Source organism: Triturus cristatus, chromosome 11 (genome assembly GCF_964204655.1).
Source record: "Triturus cristatus chromosome 11, aTriCri1.1, whole genome shotgun sequence".
NCBI lineage: Eukaryota > Metazoa > Chordata > Amphibia > Caudata > Salamandridae > Triturus > Triturus cristatus.
The window spans coordinates 53,496,452-53,519,952 of NC_140594.1; the positions used below are offsets into that span (position 1 = coordinate 53,496,452).

Sequence of the window (23,501 nt, forward strand, 5' to 3'; positions counted from 1 at the left end):
TATCTTGACATTTGTATTGCTGCCTAAAAGCTGGATGCGCAGGAACTCTAAAGCAGGTGCTTTTAAGTCCTAAGTTATTGCTTAACGCAGCGACCACCCCCACCCACTTTCAGCGCCCAGTGCAGCCGCACCAGTCGCACTGCTCTAAAGCCAGCCCTGCATAAAATTGTTGCGTTATTTGAGTCGGTTTCTGTTTTGTTGACTTTTTTTTAGTGTGATATGGGGAAGATCCTGACCCGTGGCGGGCTGTACGCCCCGCTGCTACACATGTGTACATCACTCGCTGGCATCCTATGTGCTGCTGTGTGTTAAGGGTGAAAAATACACAGGACCCAAACCCAGTTTCTCCAAACAACGGAGCCTGTGTGACCGCAATAAACAAGCATTTGCAATGAAATAGGTCTCGCATTTGCGAGAGTTTGAGCTATTGGCACTGTAAATGAAGGTGTCTTTTATTTGTGTTTTAAAACCCTGCAAGAGGTGCGTAAACATCGACTGTGTACTTAGTCTGTGCTTAGGAGAAGCAAGGCCGGCAGTAACTGCTCTTTTTACTGCCAGCCTTACTTCTCGTAAGCAAGGACTATAAATACAAAGTGAGTGTTTACCCATCGTTTGCAGGTTTTAAAAACCCATAAATAAAAGGCATTGTCATTTACAATGCCAGTAGCTAAAACTCTTGCAAATGCGAGACCTACTGCATTGCAAATGCTTGTTTCTGTCATAACTTGTTATAGCTATTCTTCAATTGCATGTTGGTGTGTGTGTGTGTGTGTGTGTGTGTGTGTGTGTGTGTGTTCCAAATCTACGTTTCCACTTTCCAAGTGGAAAGCTGTCCTAATAATTATTTGAACATTAGAAACCAGTTTTTCACACATAGAGAGTGAGAGAATAAACAACAGAGTTGCGTTCTCCCGGATAAACTTTTTTTCACAATCAGCAACTACTGTTGAGCTGGTAGAATAACCCGGTCTAAGGATGTATTAGAGTGTTATTCAACTACCTATTTCTCAGGTGGAATATCAAAGCTATTGAAGTAAAAGCCTCACTCACATAATAGTGACATGCTTCATCATAGGCAAATACTCCACACCCAGAGAAGATGGTACTCTCTGGGCGGACTCAACCAAAGATGTACTGGGAGTGCTTAGATAAATGAACAACTGGTTAAGCAGGGAACCAGATTAGATTAAAAAATGCCTATGAGTGTACCCTACACATCGTCTGCCAGACAATGTGTTTTATGAGGTGTAACGGCGGTGCGGCGTCCTTGACGAATGTTTGACTACAGGACAGCACCGGAACACACGACATCTGCATGATGCTAGTAGGCATCAATCAGTAGAAAATCTACTGAAGTTGGAGTGAATACACAGACAGGTGAGTGCATTAGGCCTCACGTTTCTTTGGGTTGCATGCAACACATGCACTGCTACACGGCAGGGACCTTGAAGAATAAGGCACAGAGACTTAACGCCCTGACGAAGGCCCTCAGACCCGACTGGGCTACCCATATGGGCCGAAACATGTTGGCTTGAGGGTACATTTGAACAGAATTAAGTTCAAAATAACCCCATGCATAAAGTCTTTAACGATACAATGAGTGCCCGTGAATAAAGGATTAAGGAAAGGGTACACTCATAGGCATTTTTTAATCTAATCTGGTTCCCTGCTTAACCAGTTGTTCATTTATCTAAGCACTCCCTGTACATCTTTGGTTGAGTCCGCCCAGAGAGTACCATCTTCTCTGGATGTGGAGTATTTGCCTATGATGAAGCATGTCACTATTATGTGAGTGAGGCTTTTAATTCAATATCTTTGATATTCCACCTGAGAAATAGGTAGTTGAATAACACTCTAATACATCCTTAGACCGGGTTATTCTACCAGCTCAACAGTAGTTGCTGATTGTAAAAAAAAAAAAAAACATTAGAAACAATACTACAAACTCTACTTCAAGACCATTGGCATTTGTGGTGCATTTATTCTTGGTTGCAGAGTGTTAGAAACATCAATGTATTTTGTATAGTGACTGGGTTCTCGTCCAACAGGTCTAGGTATGGACAGATTAACATTCGACTAGAAAAACAAAAAATATCACCTGAAAAACTAACCACCTATCGTGTTAAAAAAAAAAAAAATTGATGACTAAAAAAAAAGGTATTGCGCGATTTAAGGAGATTTAGGGATTATTCAAAGCATCTGTAACATTGAACAATGACCACTACTAAACTAATGACCCCTGAATACGCTGGTCTTTAATTGGTTACCGCTGGAGGCGTTTGGTAATACCAGTAGAGCGACTCCTGTCTTTAATTAACGGAGGCGTTGATCGGCTTCGCAAATTGAATTCCCACCATGTTGTATTAGATTTAAATCTCGCAACTCAGTCTTGAAGGTCAAGATGTTCTATGTATAAGGCTCAATACTGCATGCGGCGAAGAAATAACTTTGATGAATAAATCCTGTTGTATCTCCTCAGCGCACATACAAATGTATTCGATCATGGATGTGCTTGTAAGTCAGCAAACGTGTTTCCCAGAAAATGTGATCATGAAGTCCGATCTCATGTTCAAACCTCACTGGCAGCTGTATAAACTACAACTCTTTATTGACCTCATTTATTGATTAGAAGCTTGGTGTAAACATAGGTCAAACATGATTAGCAGCTGCTGAGCAGAGCCCTCCCCTCCATGTGTGCTTTGGCGCGCGAAACATGCACAGGAGTGGGGAGTGGACGGCGCGCGCTTTGAAGAATGTTCGGAGATGTTCTATTATTCTTGGCGCTCACGCACCTTGGAGTTCTCATCGTTGGTGAAGTGCAAACTTTTTCTCGAGACCGTGGAAGAGGGGTTTTAGCATTACAGTAAGCTATAAATCACCCCTCTAACATGCCGTGCGCAGGCCACTGATTAAACCAGAAACCCAAACCAAAGCGCCGCTCTGCCTCAAAGTCAAAGCGGCATGAGATCTAACCGCGTGCTACCACAAAGCTGTTTTGCGCGATGCGGGAAAATGCAAGGGCCACAAATATTGGAAAAGGCACTCAGCAAAGAGTAACATTTCAAACTGTATGAAAGTGAAAATAACATGTACCCCTAAAAATGAAAATTAAACGCAGAGGCTAGTAAAAGTAAACACGACATGGAGACGCTACGGTGTGTTAATGCAAAAGCGTTCTAAAAACTCAAGAACTCCCATATGGGTTCTAAATGCGGCATGATAACACAAGAACTCGTATTTCAAATAATGGACGCCACGGCTTAGTAAAGCGCAAGTGCCGCAAAAATGCGTTATGGTATTTTCCCGGAAACTGTTTGCATTAAATAGTACTCAACACAGATACACATCCAAGCGCGTGAGCCCGCGAGTGCAAAATCCAGTCCGTAGGGGCGAGCCGGAAAGGAGACCGGGCGGGCACCAAAAAGCCTCGCTTTCAATAGAAAGCATGGCTTTAGCATAAACTGTGACGCGCGCCAATGGAAAGCATGGGCGGAGCTTCCACCCCACTTCCCAATTCAACTTGACGACAATAGATCTCGCAGAGCGAGCAGCGCATGCACTGCGACACTAGGTGAGACCTAAAAGGAAATGGGTCAGCCCTCTCAGTTGTGATAATCCATAAAGTTAAATGAATTGTCAAGCTTTATCATTTACGTTGTTTGTAATTAGTACAGTGCTACACAGACTAGCGGTGACGTCAGTGGGATGTATATGTGCATGGTATGATGTTCCGTAGGTGTGAGTAGTGTCAAGGCGTGGGAGGGCTGGCCGTAGCTCCAACCTACAGCTCATTGACTGTATTGTACGGTCTGAGGTGTGACGCAATACTGTGCAGCACAGTCTGGCAGTGACGTCAGTGGTGCTTGTTAATGTTTGGATTGAAGAGAAGTCTGGCAAGTGACCGACTTCAGTGTCACCGAGCACAGCATCTCTACGCAAGGATGACATCTGATGCTACCTTACACCTGTGTGTTCATCCAGGTGGTGCATGGCTCACTGAGCTACCGTGCTGGTGAGGTCTTGCGTTGGTTCTTGCATCCAGAGCCATGCTGTGCTGGAGTAAGATGTGCTAGGGTGGCGCGGACTATAAAACTTTCGTTTTTGGTGAGGCTGGAAGGGACATGACTCAACTCGTAGGTCGCACACATTAGCAGGAAGCGCAGTGACTTCATGCTAATGGCGTTATTTATGGCTCTCCCGAGGGACGCTAATCTTGGGAAGCACAGACGTCCACTGGGGGCCGCTCCGGGGGGGAACTGCTGCTCTCATTGTGCGGCCTCTCAGATGCAGTTTGTTTTTCTGCTGCCCTGCCTCCCTGTAGGAAGGTGGCGTGTTTAGTGGCAGTAACTTGGGGGCCTTGGAGCACCCACATCCCATTGCCTTTCCCTCCATTGTTTCACTTGTGCCGTTTTATCTCTCTGATCTCTGCCTTTGGGTTTAGTTTTTTGTTCCCAGAAGCAGTGCTGTGCTCTGGATGCAGGGCAGGCACCAGAACCAATAGTGGCAGGCTGCAGGCGGGGGTGATCACTGGTGTCTCTCTGCCCCTTAGGGAGGCTGAGACTTCTCCTGGCCGGAGCTGCATTCAATGAATGCATGCGCCTCTCCAGCAGCAGTACGCGTCGATGCGCTTTACTTTATACGTGGCGTCGTGCTGCAGCGCTGCTGTGGATCTGAGGGCGGTGCAATAAGGACTTCACGAATAACGTAACTTTTGAGCATGTCACACGCTCTTCTGCCATTTCGAAGCACTTTATATAACTTGTTAGTTACCCAATTTATGATACTCCTTTTACACGACCTTAGGAAAGATGTAAGACTGAGTTGGTCCACCCCTCCCCCCACCGTCTTGAGACCCTCATGGGTGAGTAGCACGCGTCACAATTCCCTGATTGATTGGTCTTAATTTAGACTTGTGATCTGGCGACAGCGGCTTTCTTCGAGCAGTGAATGTTGGCTAATGTTAAACCAGGGGTGTGGAATTTAATAAAATATCTACTTGGCCATGGGACATGTTGCTTCATAAATCTACTTGTCCGGTAACAAAAGTCACTTGTTCCTTTAGTGCCTTGTAAAGTGATCCCAAATTATGGCCGCAATCTCATTATAGACGAGCTCTGATATTGCCTTTGATTGTGCCAGAGCTCACACCTTAGTAGGGTTTAAATGCTTGCAATTGCCTTGTTTTGCCACCTGTCCGGAGAGCTGCATACTGTGCTTGGAGGTAGCGGTAAGCAATAGTTCCCCATGGTTGGAATGCCCTTTTGAGTCTGTGTAAACCTACTAACTTACATTCTTTATGGGTTTTCATCTGCTCACCTCTACTATTTATCCATACAGAGAAGGGGTTGAAATGTATTCCTTACAAGGACAAAAGTGAAACTTCTTCCAGGGTTTGGGGAATAAAAGGGGTTGGTGGGCGTGTGAACTTGTTACCACTCAACAGAGTTCCACTTGAGCTAATCTACACATGCATATTTGCGCATGCTAAAATACAGTTCAAATATTTCCTAGGAGTACGATTTCCTGACCTACTTCAGTAAATTCTTGCGAATTCATGAAAACTGTACATCGGCACTAATGCAAGGACGCCTGCCATGGGTGCACTTTTGTGACATTAAGAATTTGGTTCCTATTTCGGTCCGGCATTAACCAAGACCTTTTTGTTTTTTTATTAAAATGTTCTCTTTTGCTCTCCATCTACCAGCTGGCTTCACTGTGAGTGACCGCATTCAGCTCTTACCACAAGGAGCATATCGTCACGGAAAGTGATTTTTGCCTTTGTCAATGCTTGTGGTAATGACGAGGGCCTGGCAGCTCCCACAGCAGTAAAGTTTTACAACAACCATATCAAAACAAGATCACATTGACAAAGCCAAAAGGCTGAGCATCAATGTTATACCTATTGGTTTTGCAAATGCTTGTTTATTTTCATGTTGCATATAATTTTGTTGAAGCTGGTTACACTGATTTTCTATTATAAATATTTTTGGGAAATACTAGCATGCGTCAACACATTTTACTAAATGATGCTTCAAAGAAATGGTACCTAAAAGTACACAGTAGTTAAGCAAAATGTTTTTTTCCTAGTTGCAATTTTTTAATGAACATTTTATTTTGAAAGCAAATAATCATCAATCTTGCTTTCAAGCTTTTGCATATATTTGCTTCTCATTAGAGCGCATCCTGAAAGCGGTATACGTATCATCCAGTTGTTATATGTTGCTAACGTGTGCAAATGTGTATACTGGAACCACTGTCAGAAGTGCAGTCTGAACTTACAGCGTTCCTTAGAGAGATCCCCCTACTAATAAAGGCTTTTATTAATGACCCCTAAAGGCAAGTTCAAACCGCATTAACATATGGACATAAATATTACCTTAATTGCAGACAATGCCCTTCCCAGATTCATAACGTGGTACTGTAATCTGGCAGCCAAAGGGTTCGTGCTGTGGGGGGGGGGGGTGTGTCTACTTATCCCATGGACAAAGTAAACATAAGCTTGTCCTTGACCCCAAACAATATGCCCTGGGCGTCCGGATTTAGGAATTCCACATCTGTTAAACTCAGTGAACTATGCTCCCCCACGTTTAATTAAAATTATACGTCGCAACATCCCATCAAAAGAAAGAGAAAGTTACTTGCGTAACAGGTTTTTTTTCGGATAGGGAGGCAAGTTTGATCCATTTGTCGCTAAATCTTGGCATCGTAATAATTGAGGATAACTGAACCCTTGTCAGTCCAGGCTTTGGAAAGCCTGTGCTGTGTGCAGGCACCCCCACTTTTTGTTTGGAGGTCGAGTTCAGTACTGGGTCTTGTGTCTTGTTGTTGGGTCATAGACCAGTGTTTGATGTTTAATAGTTGAGTGCATTGCCTGGCCCTAGTGCACGTTTAGTTGTGGAGGGCAGCCGTGTCTGGACTTGCTCTTAGTTTCTTGGTGGTAGACTGCAGCGTTTTTTGCTGGTATCTGTTTTTTGTGGTTTATTGTATTTTTCAGTCTTGGTCCTTGTTTCTTGGTGGTGGATCACAGTATCTGGTCTTGGCCTCCCCTTTCATTGGCCAAGGATTGCATTCACTGTATTTTTCCTTTGTTTGATGGAAGGTTGTGGTGTCTGGTTTTTGTCCCCACCTCTTACTGAGGGGCTGGGTTGCAATTTATGGTCCTGGTATTTGCATTGGTGATGGATTAAGTATATAGTCCTAGTCTCTTCTTGGTGGTCGGTTGTAGTATGTGGTGTTAGTACCTGTTGAGGTGGGTCGCAGTGTTTCGTTCCTATCTCTTTGTGGTGGGTTGCAGTCTCGTCTTGGTATCTTTTTCTTGGTGGCGGGTTGCAGTACCCCCTTTGGGTCCCTACTTAGTAGTGGGTTGAGATGTCTGCGTTTGGGACCCCTCCTTGGTTATGGGTTGCAGTGAGGTTTTGTGAGGTGTTGTGGGTATCAGGGCATGCGTCTCTATGCTCCACCAAGTCCTCAAGGTATATGGTGCTTTTCCTTGTTCTTTGACTATTCTTCTCGAACATAGACAATGAGCCTGTTGCAAAGATGCTAAGTTGGATCCAATGATGACAAAAGGTAGCCAGGAAGTATATCGCAAGTAGGTTTATTGGTTGGTTCAGTAGAAGTATATTGCAGGTCCCACCAGGAGCAGCATCTTTGCTGCTCAGCCCACTCTCTTCAACTGCCACTCTCACCACACAAAGAGGCCCACCAACATTCCACTCTCTCTCTCATCAAGCGTTCCAACATTCCACGCAGACATCACATTCATCCTGGCTGAGCAGCTAAGGGGAGGATGCATTTGAGGGAATTAAGATACAACATATCCCATTTCCTTGGACAACAATAAACAACAATGATTTGCAACCTTGCAGCAAGAAAGTATGAATGATGGTACTTGCATCGTTGCACACAATAAATATCAGATGAAGTATGAGGAAGAATGAAAATCCAGTGACAGGTAAGAAAGATGTGAATAAGTAGTAGAAAGTGACTAGAATGAAGGGAGGGTGAAACAGTGTGAAAAGCTTCACGATGCACATCCCCTTCCCTTGGGAAAAACAATTAATAGAAATAATACAAACATTGCATGTAAAACATTGCGTGTAAAAACATTTGATTATAGCATCACAAAAGTAAAGAGAAGAGAACTGAATCCAAAGGTATAATAAGTGTGCAGGTAAGAGAAAGCAGAAAAATGAATGTGAGAAAACAACAGAGCCCCTTCTCGGTGGTGGCTGCAGTGCATTTCCTTGGCCCTGTTTCTTGGTGCTGGGTTCCATTGTCTTCTTTTGGTCCCTACTCTTGGTGTAGGGTTTCCCTTCTGGTCTGTCCTTTTTTCGTGGCGGAGAGTCCATTTATAACCCAAGTTCTGTCCCTCGTGCCCCTTCCTCCAAGCCTCCCTGGCACCATCCCCAGACATTTGTGAGGGAGGGTCGCCACAAGGGTAGGAAGGTGATTGGGGTTGAATAGTTTGGCAAGATGAAGAGCAGGGGCAGAACAGAGTCTAAGCACCAGCTCCACTAATACCTAATATTTTCTTCCAAGATGCGCCCAAACGTCTGTACGTAAAAATGACACATAGCTGTAAATGTCAGTATAGGACCATACTGCTCCCTCTAGAATGCGGCTGACGGTTCTGCCCTGTGCTTGCAGTCTATACAAGCACTCGCCATATGTCCGCGCGATGGTTGAGTGTTGGCAGCTGCACAGTTCATTCAAGTTAGGCCACCTTGATTCTGGTTCCGCGGGCAGTAATCTTTACTTACTGCCTTTCTTGGCTTTTTGTCGTGGGTGGGAGTGAAACGTCATGATTATGGCTGACTGTAGTTCCTGGTCTGATTTATCCACTTTATCAGAGGAATTTGATTCCCATCTGATCAGCACATTCGTTGCATGTAGATCTCCAGACCCATCGATTCTACAAAAAACCCTCCGGTTTACCCCTACTGCTCATTCCCCGCTTGAAGACTCTTGCGGCCTGCAAGCAACTTACTTCGGGCCCTAGTTTTTGCACATTCCCTACATACAAGGGCCTTTGGGCCGATCCATCCTGCGCACTGCCTGCCTTCAAGGACCCTGAAGTCTGTTCATTCTCTTAATACCTTGTCTACAAGAACCTCTTCCCATCCATTCTGTACATTCCCTCCACATAAGGTCTCTGGATCACGCCAATTCTGAACATTCCCTCCACATAAGGACTCCTGTACATATCCATTCTGCCCATTCTCTACACATAAGGACTCTGGAACACATCCTCACATAAGGACTCCTGCACATGTCCATTCCCTCCACATAAGAACTCTCGGACACATTCATTCTGTACATTCCCTCCACATAAGGACTCCTGTACATATCCATTCTGTACATTCCCTCCACATAAGGATTCTCGGACACATCCATTCGGTACATTCCCTACACATAAGGAATCTGGAACACATCCTCCACATAAGGACTCCTGCACATATCCATTCCGTCCATTCCCTCCGCTTAAGAACTCCAGGACACATCCATTCCCTCCACATAAGAACTCTCGGACACATTCATTCTGTACATTCTCTACACATAAGGACTCTGGAACACATCCTCTACATAAGGACTCCTGCACATATCCATTATGCCCATTCCCTCCACTTAAGGACGCCCGGACACATCCTCTCTGCCCAGGTTCTGCAGAGAAGAACCCCAAACCTGTCCGGTCTGCCCGTGCCCTGCAGATAAAAACCCCATTGCCACATCTAGTTTGCCCTTTTGCTGAGTACCTGCCCTGCGTGCCTGTTGCAAGTGCTGGGCAGTGTCTTGCTTTTATGTGCAAGAATGTTTTCCATGTAACTTCTGAACCTATTTTGTCTGTCCTAAAAAAATACTAGCTATTTGATGCATGTTATCCAAGTGGGCACATCTAGTAGGCTTCTGCACTCCGCTTCCTTGAAATACCCCTCTCCGTCCATTTCCAGCCAGTGCCCCTCGCTGTCTATTTCCCCTTCTATTTCCAGGCAGTTCCCCTGCCCTTCGGTCAGTGCCCCTCCCTCCCCCCCACTTCCGTTGCCAGGCAGTTCCCCTTCCGTTTCCAGGCAGTGCCCCTCGCCTTATGTTTTCCGATAGTGTCCCTCCCCTTCCATCACCAGGCAGGCCTTGACCCCCTCCAAGCCATCGCTGATAATTGCAGACCTGGGTTCCGAAGAACATATTATGCCCAGAGACGTTTTTAGGTCTTGCCTAGGCAGCCCTTGCACGGTCTCGTCGAGCCGTGCTATATTCAGGATATGGCAAACACAAGGAGATGATGGGCCGAGCACTGAAACTTTTCAGACACTCGCCCCCCAGTCACAGATCTGAGTTGAATCCATCATCGTTCTTTTGCTCACTTCGCCACCCCTGTTCAGACCCAGCTATATGCAAATCAGTCTGACCCTTTGCCTCATGGGAGCAGTCCAGCCCGAACTGCCAAGCCATGTCTTCCCTGGACCGGAAACAATCATCCTGGGACTGGTTTCGGGGTAACACCCCTCGTCAGTCCAGCAAGCTTGAATCCAGTGGCAAAGCGAGCAAGGGCCCCACGTCCATTTCTGTATCCTGGTGCACTGTAAGGTCATCATTTACTATGCTTTAAAGGCAAATACGATTGAATATATAATGACAAATGGTTGTAGAATGCACCATTTTTGCAATTTGTTTCCAAATTTTCTTGGGGGCATAAATCCCCCCCTCCCCCCCCCCCGCCTTCTTGTAGTGGTCCGGCTGGCTCGTGAGCTCGTGATGCAGCGTACGGGTGCTGGTCAGGGCTGCTTTGGGTTCCCGTCAGGGCTGCTTTGGGTTCCCATCCTGGCCCGCTTTGGGTTCCCATCCTGGCCCTGATGGCGAGTGTGCGCACTGGCGCATTTGGATATCCCGGTTTGTGGGTGGGTGGTTGATAACAATGTATGTGGCTTCCGTTTATTTTTTTCTTTATAACCCAGGGGTGTCGGCTCGCAATTAGAGGGGGCGGTGGACAGGCTTCCTAAATTATGTGATAGCTGATTGTGAACCCCATAATTTGACGGAAACTACGTTACTACATTGTCTAAGGAGAGCAGGTTTGAGACCTTTGAGCTTTTGCCCGGCGAGTGATGATGATGGAAGTAGAGAGGATTCCTGTAGCTCTTAATCTGCCTAAAGAAATGACAAACCCGACCTGTGTCTGGTCAGGATGGGCCAGGACTGGAAGGACTCTTCAGGATGATGGACCTCTGGCAAGCCCTGTGCCTTTGGTCTTCTACATGAGGGGTGTGCTGGGGAGTTCTTTTGTGGTGTCTGTCTGATCAGAAAGGAGCGCTAGTCAACCTGCTCAGCCTTGCCTCCCCACTGCCATCCGTGCCTCACGAAGATGCCCTTTGCATACCTAGGTCCTGGATGAAATCGCAGAGCATGGCATTCGCATCTACCAGCTGCCAGATGCAGACTCCGACGAGGACGAAGAGTTCAAGGAACAGACTCGGGTGCTGAAGGTAAGAACCTCTTTGTTTCATGCATTTATTTCTGGTACTCGAAATAGAGTGGGCCTGTCTCTGAGAGCAGGGATTTACATGAACTGTAAGAGTGCCGGACAGCTGATGGACCAGCAGCAGGACTTTCAGAGGATACTAGCCCTTTACATGGGTTCTTGCACGCACTCTGGGCTGGGGGAGTGCTTTCTGGATGGGATAGCTGTTCCTGTGCCACTAAGGCTAGGCCTCAAGCAAGGAGTGTAGAGTATCCTCTGAAACCAACTGGTCTTCACAGCAAATATCCTGTGATGTTCAGGTGTTGGCACCTCACATACTAGAGTTTGGGGTGAGGACGCTGTGTGGTGAAAGGTGGGGAGGGTGTGAGGGCACATCATATCCAGTTCGTTATTTCAGACCAGAAGGTACGGGGAGGGTGTGAGGGCACATCATACCCAGTTAGTTGGCTCAGACCTGAAGGTACTGGGAGGGTGTGAGGGCGCATCATACAGAGTTGGGTCAGACCTGAAGATACGGGGAGGGTGTGAGGGCGCATCATACACAGTTGGGTCAAACCTGAAGATATGTGGAGGGTGTGAGGGTACATCGTACACAGTTGGGTCAGACATGAGGATACAGGGGGTGTGAGGGCAGGTCATACACAGTTAATTGCGTCAGACCTGAAGATACATGGAGGGTGTGATGGCACATCTTCCATTTAGTAGGGTCAGACCTGAAGATACAGAGAGGGTGTTGGGGCACCTCATACACACTTGGCTCGGACATAAAGGTATGGGAGGGTGTTATGGCACATCGTACACAGTTGTGTCAGACCTGAAGATACGGCGAGGGTGTGAGGGCACATCGTACACAGTTGGGTCAGCCCTGATGATACAGGGAGGGTTTGAGGGCTCATAATACACAGTTGGGTCAGACCTGAAGGTATGGGGATGGTGTGAGGGTGCATCATACACAGTTGGGTCAGACCTGAAGATATGGGGAGGGTTTGAGGGCTCATCATACACAGTTGGGTGTGAGGGTACATCGTACACAGTAGGGTCAGTCCTGAAGATACGGGAAGGGTTTGAGGGCACATCATATACAGTTGGGTCAGACCTGAAGGTATGGGGAGGGTGTGAGGGCGCATCATACACAGTTGGGTCAGACCTGGCGGTATGGGGAGGGTGTGAGAGCGCATCATACACAGTTGGGTCAGACCTCAAGGTACGGAGAGGGTGTGAGGGCGCATCAGACACAGTTGGGTCAGCCCTGAAGATACAGGGAGGGTTTGAGGGCGCATAATACACAGTTGGGTCAGACCTGAAGGTATGGGGATGGCGTGAGGGTGCATTATACACAGTTGGGTCAGACCTGAAGATACAGGGAGGGTGTGAGGGCTCATCATACACAGTTGGGTGTGAGGGTACATCGTACACAGTTGGGTCAGTCCTGAAGATACGGGTAGGGTGAGAGGGTACATCTTACAGTTAGTTGGGTCAGACCTGAAGAAACGGAAGGGTTTGAGGGCACATCATACACAGTTGGGTCAGACCTGAAGGTACTTGGAGGGTGTGAGGGCGCATCATACAGTTATTTGGGTCAGACCTGAAGGTACTTGGAGGGTGTGAGGGCGCATCATACAGTTATTTGGGTCAGACCTGAAGATAAGGGGAGGGCGTGAGGGCGCATTATACACAGTTGGGTCAGACCTGAAGACACAAGAAGGTGAGAGGGCGCATCATACACAGTTGGGTCAGACCTGAAGACACAAGAAGGTGTGAGGGCGCATCATACAGTTAATTGGGTCAGACCTGAAGATATGGGGAGGATCTGAGGGCACATCTTACACAGTTGGGTCAGACCTGAAGATAGGGGTAGAGTGTAAGGGCACATCATAGAGTTAATAGGTCAGACATGAAGATAAGGGAGGATGTGAGGGCGCATCATACAGTTAGTTGGGTCAGACCTGAAGGTACTTGGGGAGGGTGTGAGGGCGCATCAGAGGAGGCATAGGTTCGGGCTCTCTAGTGCCAGTTGTATGCCAGTGCAGTTCATTTGTGTGCCATCTTTGTGCACCGAGGCTGTTGGAGGGGATGTCTGATCCCCCCCCCCCCCCCCCCCCCCCCCTCCTCCCACTGGCGAACACAGGCATCCTGGCTCTTTGCGCCTCTCACCAAGTATGGCTATGTATGGCTCAATTCATGGCAAGCCCTTGTTACAGACCACAACGAAATAAAGAATCCGTATCTTCACAAGGCAGTCAAGTCTTGCGTGGTCTATGGGTGGCGTCGCCTTCCTTGTCCAAGCCTGCTGGAGGCGCTTTCATGCCGGTTCATTGCAAGCAGGAGAAGCACCTGCCTTGGAAAGCCTCAATGACACTGATTGCGGTGGAGGGGAGGGATGGCGTTTGGAGAGTTGACGAATGACTTATTTTCCGTCAGACTGCTTCCACTTAGGGTGTAGAAACAGCAGCAATGCAGAATGAAGCGCCAACAAGTCGGTAGGGATGGGGCATTGAATCGGAACTCTGATTCAGCAGTTTTTCTGGGGGCACAGGTCCTCTTGAATAGCTCCTGGTTTCACCCTGGTACACCTGGGGCGTCAGCTGGCACTGAGAAGCCTGTGCATTGATTGCGGGAGGTCTCCGGTCCTCTTGAATAGCTCCTGGTTTCACCCTGGTGCCCTTGTGGTGTCAGCTGGGACTGAGATGCCTTTCCATGGATTAGGGGTCTCCGGTCCTCTTGAATAGCTCCTGGTTTCACCCTGGTGCTCCTGTGGCGTCAGCTGGCACTGAGAAGCCTGTGCACTGATTTGGGGGGGGGGTGTCTCTGGTCCTCTTGAATAGCTCCTAGCTTCACCCTGCTGCTCCTGTGGTGTCAGCTGGCACTGAGAAGCCTGTACATTGATTGCGGGGGGTCTCCGTTCCTCTTGAATAGCTCCTAGCTTCACCCTGGTGCTCCTGTGGTGTCAGCTGGCACTGAGAAGCCTGTACATTGATTGCGGGGGGTCTCCGTTCCTCTTGGTTTCACCCTGGTGCTCCTGTGGTGTCAGCTGGGACTGAGATGCCTTTCCATGGATTGGGATTCTGTGGTCCTCTTCAATAGCTCCTGGTTTCACCTTGGTGCTCCTGTGGCGTCAGCTGGCACTGAGTAGCCTGTGCATTGATTGCAGGGGGTCTCCGGTCCTCTTGAATAGCTCCTGGTTTCACCCTGGTGCCCTTGTGGTGTCAGCTGGGACTGAGATGCCTTTCCATGGATTAGGGGTCTCCGGTCCTCTTGAATAGCTCCTGGTTTCACCCTGGTGCTCCTGTGACGTCAGCTGGCACTGAGAAGCCTGTGCTTGGATTGGGGGTCTCTGGTCCTCTTGAATAGATCCTGGTTTCACCCTGGTGCTCCTGTGGTGTCAGCTGTTACTGAGAAGCCTGTGCATGGATAGGGGGTCTCCAGTCCTCTTGAATAACTTTGGTTTTGCAGCGTGCACAGGCTTCTCAGTGGCAGCTGACGTCACAGGAGCACCAGGGTGAAACCAGGAGCTATTCAAGAGGACCGGAGACCCCCAATCCATGCAAAGGCTACTCAGTGCCAGCTGACGCCACAGGAGCACCAGGGTGAAACCAGGAGCTATTCAAGAGGACCGGAGACCCCTAATCCATGGAAAGGCATCTCAGTCCCAGCTGACACCACAAGGGCACCAGGGTGAAACCAGGAGCTATTCAAGAGGACCGGAGACCCCCTGCAATCAATGCACAGGCTACTCAGTGCCAGCTGACGCCACAGGAGCACCAAGGTGAAACCAGGAGCTATTGAAGAGGACCGGAGACCCCCAATCCATGCACAGGCTTCTCAGTGCCAGCTGACGTCACAGGAGCACCAGGGTGAAACCAGGAGCTATTCAAGAGGACCGGAGACCCCCAATCCATGCACAGGCTTCTCAGTAACAGCTGACACCACAGGAGCACCAGGGTGAAACGAAAAGTTTCTTACCTGTCGGTGTAGTTTTGCAGCTTGAAGGTCTTTCTGGATTCACTATGCTGTGCATTATTCCGCGATCTTGTGGTTGGGTCCGGATTCGTAGTCTTTTCTTTGTTTTTTTTTTTTTTTTTTTTGTAGCCCAGGTGGGCGTCGACGTCCACCATTTGGTGCACCTCCCGTGACGTCGTCGTGCTTCCTGCGGAAGTCCCACCTTTGGGGCGCCATCTTCAGATTCTTTTTTCCGCCGTTGGGTCTGGATCGACATCGGGAAGCTCCAGAAATTCACTCGGAGGAAGAAGGAAGAAAAGCGAGTTTCATCGATAGAATCAAGAGAAGACATCAGGAATTGAACAGATTTCATCAGGAGCGCTAAGAAAGAGGACCAGCGAGCCTTTTTCTTCGACAGCCCTGGAGAATGCACGCTCAGAGACCCTGAGCGAAATGGACAAGACGCCATTCAAGTTCTGCCCAAACTGCCACCACAAGTTCGCGCAGAGAGACCAGCATCCGGTCTGCAACCTCTGCCTACCGGTCGATCACCAGAGTATCGACTGCAACGCCTGCTCAGCCTTCGCGCCGAAGACACTCAGGGTGAGAGAGCGGCAGAGAAGGGCCAACGCCAACATGGACGGCAAGGGGAAGCCCCCGACGCTCTACGCTCTGGGCCTCTCCTCAGACGACGAGGACAACGTCGCCGAGACAGCCGAAAACTTCACGGTCGTAGAGACCGACAAGAAAAAAGAAGACGAGGTAAGAGAATCGTCGAGCGCAAAACAAAAAGTACCTCGACAACACGAGGGTGACTCGAGAAAAACTGAGTCAAAGTCCACGAAGGGAGCCCCGGCGCCGAAAACTTCGACGTCCAAGGGGGGAACTTTGGACAAAAGGCCCAGCGGATCCTTACAAAAGGACTCCCAGGTGCAGAAAGACGCCGAAAGGCAAGGGTCGTCGAAATCATCCCATGAAACGGGCCGATCGACGCAGAAAGAACGTTCGACATCGACGCAAGTTTCATCGAAAAGGCCCGCGGTCGACGCCGAAAGCATCTCCGAAATGGAGAAAAAGAAGAGGCGGCTCGAGGCCGAAATGGAGAACATTCTTCAAAGGAAGAAGGAGTTCGACGCCAGGATGAAGGAATTCAAGATTCCAACAGTTTCATCGGCGGACGTCGTCGAGGCCGAAGAGGAGTTCGACGCCGAAGGGCTGACAAGGGATCTCGAAGAAGAGGAGGAGCCCTATTATGAGGAAGAAGCCGAGGAAGAAGACCAACAGTCGTTCTTCGAATCGGCGGCATCTACCAGCAACGACGTCGAATGGCACGATCTCGACACCGAAAACCCGGAGGAGCCCGTGGACACGTACCCCTCGAGGCCTTCGCCACCCGACGACATCGGGGTATACAATATGGTGGTGAGGAGCGCAGCACTGGCCTTCGGCGTCAAACTCGACGAGGAGAGGCCGAAAGCCGATTTTCTCGTCGAAACACTGCTCCCCATCCAGACTAGGAGTCAGTTCCTCCCCATGCTACAAAGCGTGATGAACCAGGGGAGAGAAGCCTTCAAGGAGCCTGCCACCTGCCGGTCGATCACACCCAGGACAGAAAAGAAATATAAGCACTCCTCCCTGGACCCACCTTACATCAAGGGTAGCGTCACAGCAGACTCCATCATAGCCTCCACGGCCAGGAGAAGGGCCAACGTTCCAGCAACTTCGGGCCCACCTCCGGATAAAGAGAGCAGGAGGATCGACCTCACAGGCAGAAAGGTCGAGAGGAACGCCGCAATGCACTGGCGCATGGCGAATTCGAATGCACTCCTCAATAGACACCAATACCAACACTGGGATGAGATGGGGGAGCTTGTAAAGCACCTCCCCGAAGAATACCGCCAGAGAGCCTCTCACCTGGTGGATGAAGGAAAGAACATCGCCAACTCCTGTATAAAGACGGCGTTGGATGGGGCAGAGACTTCAGCAAGACTCATGGCCATAGGGGTCACAGAGAGGAGGCATGCATGGCTACGAATCTCGGGATTCAAAGCGGAAGTGCAGAACAACATCCTTGGCACCCCCTTCAACGGAGAGACACTGTTCGGAGCAACGGTGGACGAAAAGCTCACCCAGCTCAAGAAGGAAAACGAGACAGCGAGGTCCATGGGGGCCCTACAGCTGAGGGGAATGAGACGAGGTAATCCCTCGAGGAGACCCTACGGTAGGGGTGCAAGCCAACAAGGGACATCGCACCAGGCGTTCCAACAAGGTCAGCAGGGCGAAGGTCACGGTCAAGGTCAGCAGAAGCAAGGCTGGCAATATCAACCTCGGGGCCCGTCCTTTCGCGGGAGAGGGAACGGACGTGGCCAAAGGAGGAGAGGGGGCGATCAGCCCTCCTCGAAGTGACTCAGCACGCAAGAAGACGCCTACCCTCGTCAAGTCCCCAAGGGTGAGGCGCAGAAAAGTGTCATCAGGGGGAAGAGAAGTTTCAAGAGCCTACGAACATACGTCACCAGTAGGCGGAAGGCTGAGGTTCTACCTTCAGGAGTGGCGGCGCATAACCACAGACAAGTGGATACGGAACATCGTGCAGTACGGATACTGCGTAGACTTGGAGAAAAGACCTCCAAGCAGGAAACCGAAAGGAAGACAGAGATCTGCCCAAGAACTGGCAATACTCAGAGAGGAAACGCGGAAACTCCTACAAAAGGGAGCCATAGAGGCAGTGCCGTTCGGGGAACGCAGCAAAGGGGTCTACTCAAACTACTTCGTGGTTCCGAAGCTAGACGGAGACCTCAGGCCCATACTGGACCTCCGTTACCTAAACAAGTTCATAAGAACGCAAAGGTTCAAAATGACTTCACTGCAGGAGGTACTGCCACAGATAAGAGAAGGGGACTTCATGGTCACCATAGACCTCAAGGATGCCTACCTTCACATCCCAATAAACAGAAGGCACAAGGGCCTTCTAAGATTCAACATCGAACAGGAACACTACCAGTTCACAACCCTGGCCTTCGGATTAAAATCAGCGCCAAGGGTCTTTACAAAATGCCTGTCGGCGGTAGCGGCACACCTACGAAAGCAGGGCATACACGTATACCCATACTTGGACGACTGGCTGGTCAAGGCAAACTCACGCGAGAAGTGCGAGAGGCACGCAAAACGCGTAACGGACACCCTCACAAATCTGGGATTTTCCATCCACTGGGGAAAATCATCGCTGGAACCGGAACAGGTAAAGATTTTCCTGGGGGCACAGATCAACTCCCTCAAAAGTACAGTAGTGCCCAGCGAAAGGAGGACAGATGCCCTACTGAAGGAGACGCAGCTCTACCAGAAGGGGCGAGCTCTGACAGTGAGGGCGGTGAGCAAGATGATGGGGATGATGGCGTCCTGTATCCAGCTGGTGCCGAATGTACGCCTGCACATGAGACCATTCCAGGAATGGCTGCAACAGCAATGGTCACAAGCAAACGGAAGTTGGGAGGATCTAGTGGTTGTTACGCACGCAGTGCAGGAGGAGATAACTTGGTGGAACAGGGACAACATAACAACAGGGAGAAGCCTGACACCACCAAGCCCAACAGTGACCATTACCACGGACGCATCGCAGATGGGATGGGGAGCGCACATGGACAACCTCAGAGTGAGGGGTCTATGGGCTCCGGCAGACGCGGTCCGCCACATCAACTACCTCGAGTTGAAAACGATACTGCTAGCCCTGAAGGCATTCCAGAGACACCTGTGCGGGCAGAGGGTGTTGGTACAGACAGACAACACCACGGCGATGTTCTACATCAACAAACAAGGGGGGACACAGTCGGTTCCCCTCTCATCCCTAGCTCAGGAGATTTGGAGATGGGCCATACCTCTCAGGATAGATCTACTGGCAATTCACCTACCGGGGAAGGACAATGTGGAGGCAGACTGGCTAAGCAGGCAGACCTCCGCATCACACGAGTGGGAGCTCAATGGCCAGGAAACGGAGAAACTCTTCCGGAGATGGGGGACTCCCACAATAGACCTTTTTGCAACACGCCACAATGCAAAATGCCAAAGCTTCGCGTCCAGGCAACCAGATCAGCAATCCAAGGGAAATGCCCTATGGATAAGCTGGTCGAGGACATTTGCCTACGCCTTTCCACCGATACCCCTGTTGCACAGAGTGCTCGACAAGTGCAGAACCAGCAACATGACTCTGATCCTGGTGGCCCCACAGTGGGCGAGGCAGACATGGTTCTCACAGATTCAAGAAATGGCGCAAGGCAATCCGTACAGGTTCGAGAGAAGAAAAGACCTGCTCTCAATGCAAAACGGGGAGGTCCTGCATCCAGAGCCAGAGACCCTCAACCTAGCAGCATGGCTCCTGAAGACCTAGAGTTCGCACACCTAAGGTTACCTCAGAGCACTATGCGAGTGCTACGGGAGGCAAGGAAACCTACTACAAGAAAGTGCTACAGCGCAAAGTGGAAGAGATTCACGGTGTGGTGCAGGAAGAAGGGCCTGCACAACAGAATGACAAGAGACTCAACTGTGCTGAGGTACCTCACACACCTTCTAAAGAGTAACCTCTGCTCGAGCTCCCTAAGGGTGCACCTAGCAGCGATCGTTGCCTACACCAGAGGTGAGAAGGGTGGAAGTTTCTTCAGTTCGCAGGTGGTGAAGAGATTCATGGAGGGAGCCAAAAGAATGGCACCCCCGAAAAGGTTGCCGCCGCCGGCATGGAATTTAAACGTGGTTCTGACGGAGCTCATGAAGGCGCCGTTTGAACCCATTCACAAGGCCAATCTACAAATGTTGACGATGAAGACTGCCTTTCTAGTGGCCATAACCTCACTACGCAGAGTGAGCGAGCTTCAAGCACTAACGCTACAGGAGCCCTACATTCAAATTCACAAGGACAGGGTTGTCCTGAGGACGGACCCACACTTCATGCCCAAGGTAGTGTCGGCGTTTCACATGAATCAGAGTATCCAGATACCGAGTTTCTTCCAAAACCCGACTACAAACGCAGAAAAGGCCCTGCACACCCTCGATGCCAGAAGAGCGGTGATGCACTACATTGAAAGAACCAAGGAGCTCAGGAAGTCGAAGCAGCTGTTTGTGTCCTTTGCTACCAGCTTCATGGGTAGACCAGTGACCAAGGGCACCATCGCTAGGTGGATTGCCCTCACTATTCAATTCTGTCACAAACAGGCTGGACAGGAGCTAACGGAGGGGCCACAAGCTCACTCCACAAGGAAGAAGGGGGCCACAGTTGCCTTCCTGGCAAACACGCCCATCCAAGACATCTGTCTCGCAGCAACTTGGGCATCTGTGCACACGTTCACAAAGCACTACTGCGTGGACATTCAAATGAATAAGGAAGCACAGGTCGGACAGAAGGTGCTACAACACATTTTCAACGACCAGCGATCATCTTCCACCCAGCCACCACAAAAATAGGAAAACCGCTACAAAGTCTATGCACAGCATAGTGAATCCAGAAAGATTCACGCTGCAAAACGAAAAGTTTCTTACCTGTCGGTGTAGTTTTGCAGCTTGAAGGTCTTTCTGGATTCACTAGCGAACCCACCCACCTCCGCCAGGAAGATGAGGCTGGAGGAAGAGGGGGTGAAATGGATAGGATCAAATAGGTGGATACGTACAGAAATATGGACAAAAGGATTAAGCAATCGCCTAGGGTTAAAAAAAAAAAAAAAAAAAAAAACAGGGAAAAAAGAACCCGAAGATGGCGCCCCAAAGGTGGGACTTCCGCAGGAAGCACGACGACGTCACGGGAGGTGCACCAAATGGTGGACGTCGACGCCCACCTGGGCTACAAAAAAAAAAAACAAAAAAAAAAGAAAAGACTACGAATCCGGACCCAACCACAAGATCGCGGAATAATGCACAGCATAGTGAATCCAGAAAGACCTTCAAGCTGCAAAACTACACCGACAGGTAAGAAACTTTTCGTTTCACCCTGGTGCTCCTGTGGTGTCAGCTGTTACTGAGAAGCCTGTGCATGGATTGGGGGTCTCCGGTCCTCTTGAATAGCTCCTGGTTTCACCCTGGTGCTCCTGTGACGTCAGCTGGCACTGAGAAGCCTGTGCATGGATTGGGGGTCTCCGGTCCTCTTGAATAGCTCCTGGTTTCACCATGGTGCTCCTGTGGCGTCAGCTGGCACTGAGTAGCCTTTGCATGGATTGGGGGTCTCCGGTCCTCTTGAATAGCTCCTGGTTTCACCCTGGTGCTCCTGTGACGTCAGCTGCCACTGAGAAGCCTGTGCATGGATTGGGGGTCTCTGGTCCTCTTGAATAGCTCCTGGTTTCACCCTGCTGCTCCTGTGGTGTCAGCTGGGAATGAGAAGCCTTTCCATGTATTGGGGTTCTTTGGTCCTCTTGAGTAGCTCCTGGTTTCACCCTGGTGCTCCTGTGGCGTCAGTTGGCACTGAGAAGCCTGTGCATTGATTGCGGGGGGTCTCCGGTGCTTACTTTTAAATCCAATCACGCGCAGACCTCGATTCCATCTGCGGATGAACCCTTCCTTTTTCCCTGTGCTCTAATTCCTTCCGAAACTGCACGTGCAGCTGGGGGCTGAGGAGCTGGAAGTGCTTTGTGATTATCTTGCGCCAATAAAAGGTCATCTTCCTACTCTGCCTAGAGTGCATCTTTACAGGTTACTTTTTATGTTTGCCCCGTCCTTTCCTTCTCCTAGACTGGCGCTTCGTACTTCTAAAAGCTGACAGTCACATGTTTTGAGCTGCTCATCTCACTGTGTTCAGCCTAGGGTGACCAACTGGCATTGGTGCAAATTCAGGACGGTGAGTGTAAAAATTCAGGACAAAGGGTCAAAATTCAGGACACAAATTCAGGACAGGAAGTCAAAATTCAGGACAAAACTTCAGGACAATAGGTAAGTTTTACAGACACTTCAAGGGAGGTCACGCAATAGTATATAAGTAAGCCCAGCCATACAGTGCTTAATTTGTAAAATATGAAGTCCAGGTGCTCAAATGGTTGTAGGAGGCCACATCGACTTTCCCTGGCTCCACTCACTTCCTTACTGACTCTACCCACTTACTCTAGGAGCATTATCAACTCTGCGGGGGTCCTCGCTGCTGGATGGCCACCTGCCAGCCGGGCAGTAAGTTAGCCACAGAAACCAACTAGCTCACCTCGCGGAGCTGTGATCCAATGGCCTGGACGAGGGTGGCATGAAACCAGTACATGAAACCAATGGGCCACCAAGTGTTTACGTTTATGAAAGTGCCATCAATTCAGCCCTCTAGTGCTGGTCACGCACATAAGTCCCTAGCCTGAACCATCCACTGGTCACGCACATACAGTCCCTCACCCGAACCATCCAGTGCTGGTCATGCACATACAGTCCCTCACCTATATATTCAGTGATGGTCATACATGGCAGTCCCTTGCCTAAGGCATCAAGAGATGGTCACTCATGGCAGTCCCTCATCCGAGCCTTCCAGTGTTGGTCACACGTGGCAGTCTCTCACCTGATCCATCAAGTGATGGTTACTCATGTGCTGGTCACTCATGGCAGTCCCTCACTTCAAGCATCAAGTGATGGTCATTCATGTGATGGTCACTCATGGCAGTCTCTCTCCCGAGGCACCAAGTAATGGTCACCTATGGCATTCCCTGAGACATCAAGTGATGGTTATTCATGGCGGTCCCTCACCTGAGACATCAAGTGATGGTCATTCATGGAAGTCCCTCGCCTGAGGCATCAAGTGATGGGCACTCATGGCAGTCCCTCACTTGAGACATCAAGTGATGGTCATTCATGGCAGTCCCTCGCCTGAGGCATCAAGTGATGGTCACTCATGGCAGTTCCTCACCTGAGACATCAAGTGATGGTCATTCATGGTAGACCCTGAGGCATCGAGTGATGATCACTCATGGCAGTCCCTTCCCTGAGGCACTGAGTGACAGTCACATGCACAACAGTCTCTAGTCCGAACCTATATTAACAACGTGGCCAAACTGCAGCAGTATATATGTAGCATTGATGCAGATGCGCCGAGTGTATTATGCTATTTATTTCCACTGTGAAATGTGGAGAGGGGCCATCAATAAAG

General features: G+C 49.4%; 1 protein-coding gene across 3 annotated transcripts in view; it reads left to right on the top strand.

Moving 5' to 3' along the window:
- The window catches only part of SEPTIN2 (septin 2), a 321,415-nt gene that overhangs the window by 128,608 nt on the left and 169,306 nt on the right, over positions 1-23,501 (top strand). For all 3 annotated transcript variants that reach the window (XR_014970433.1, XM_085633398.1, XM_085633399.1), the window contains exon 8: positions 11,379-11,480. Coding sequence is in view for 2 of the 3 variants with exons in the window: in XM_085633398.1 (XP_085489524.1) it covers positions 11,379-11,480 (102 nt within the window). In the remaining variant the exon portion in view is untranslated. The remainder of the gene's footprint in view (positions 1-11,378; positions 11,481-23,501) is intronic.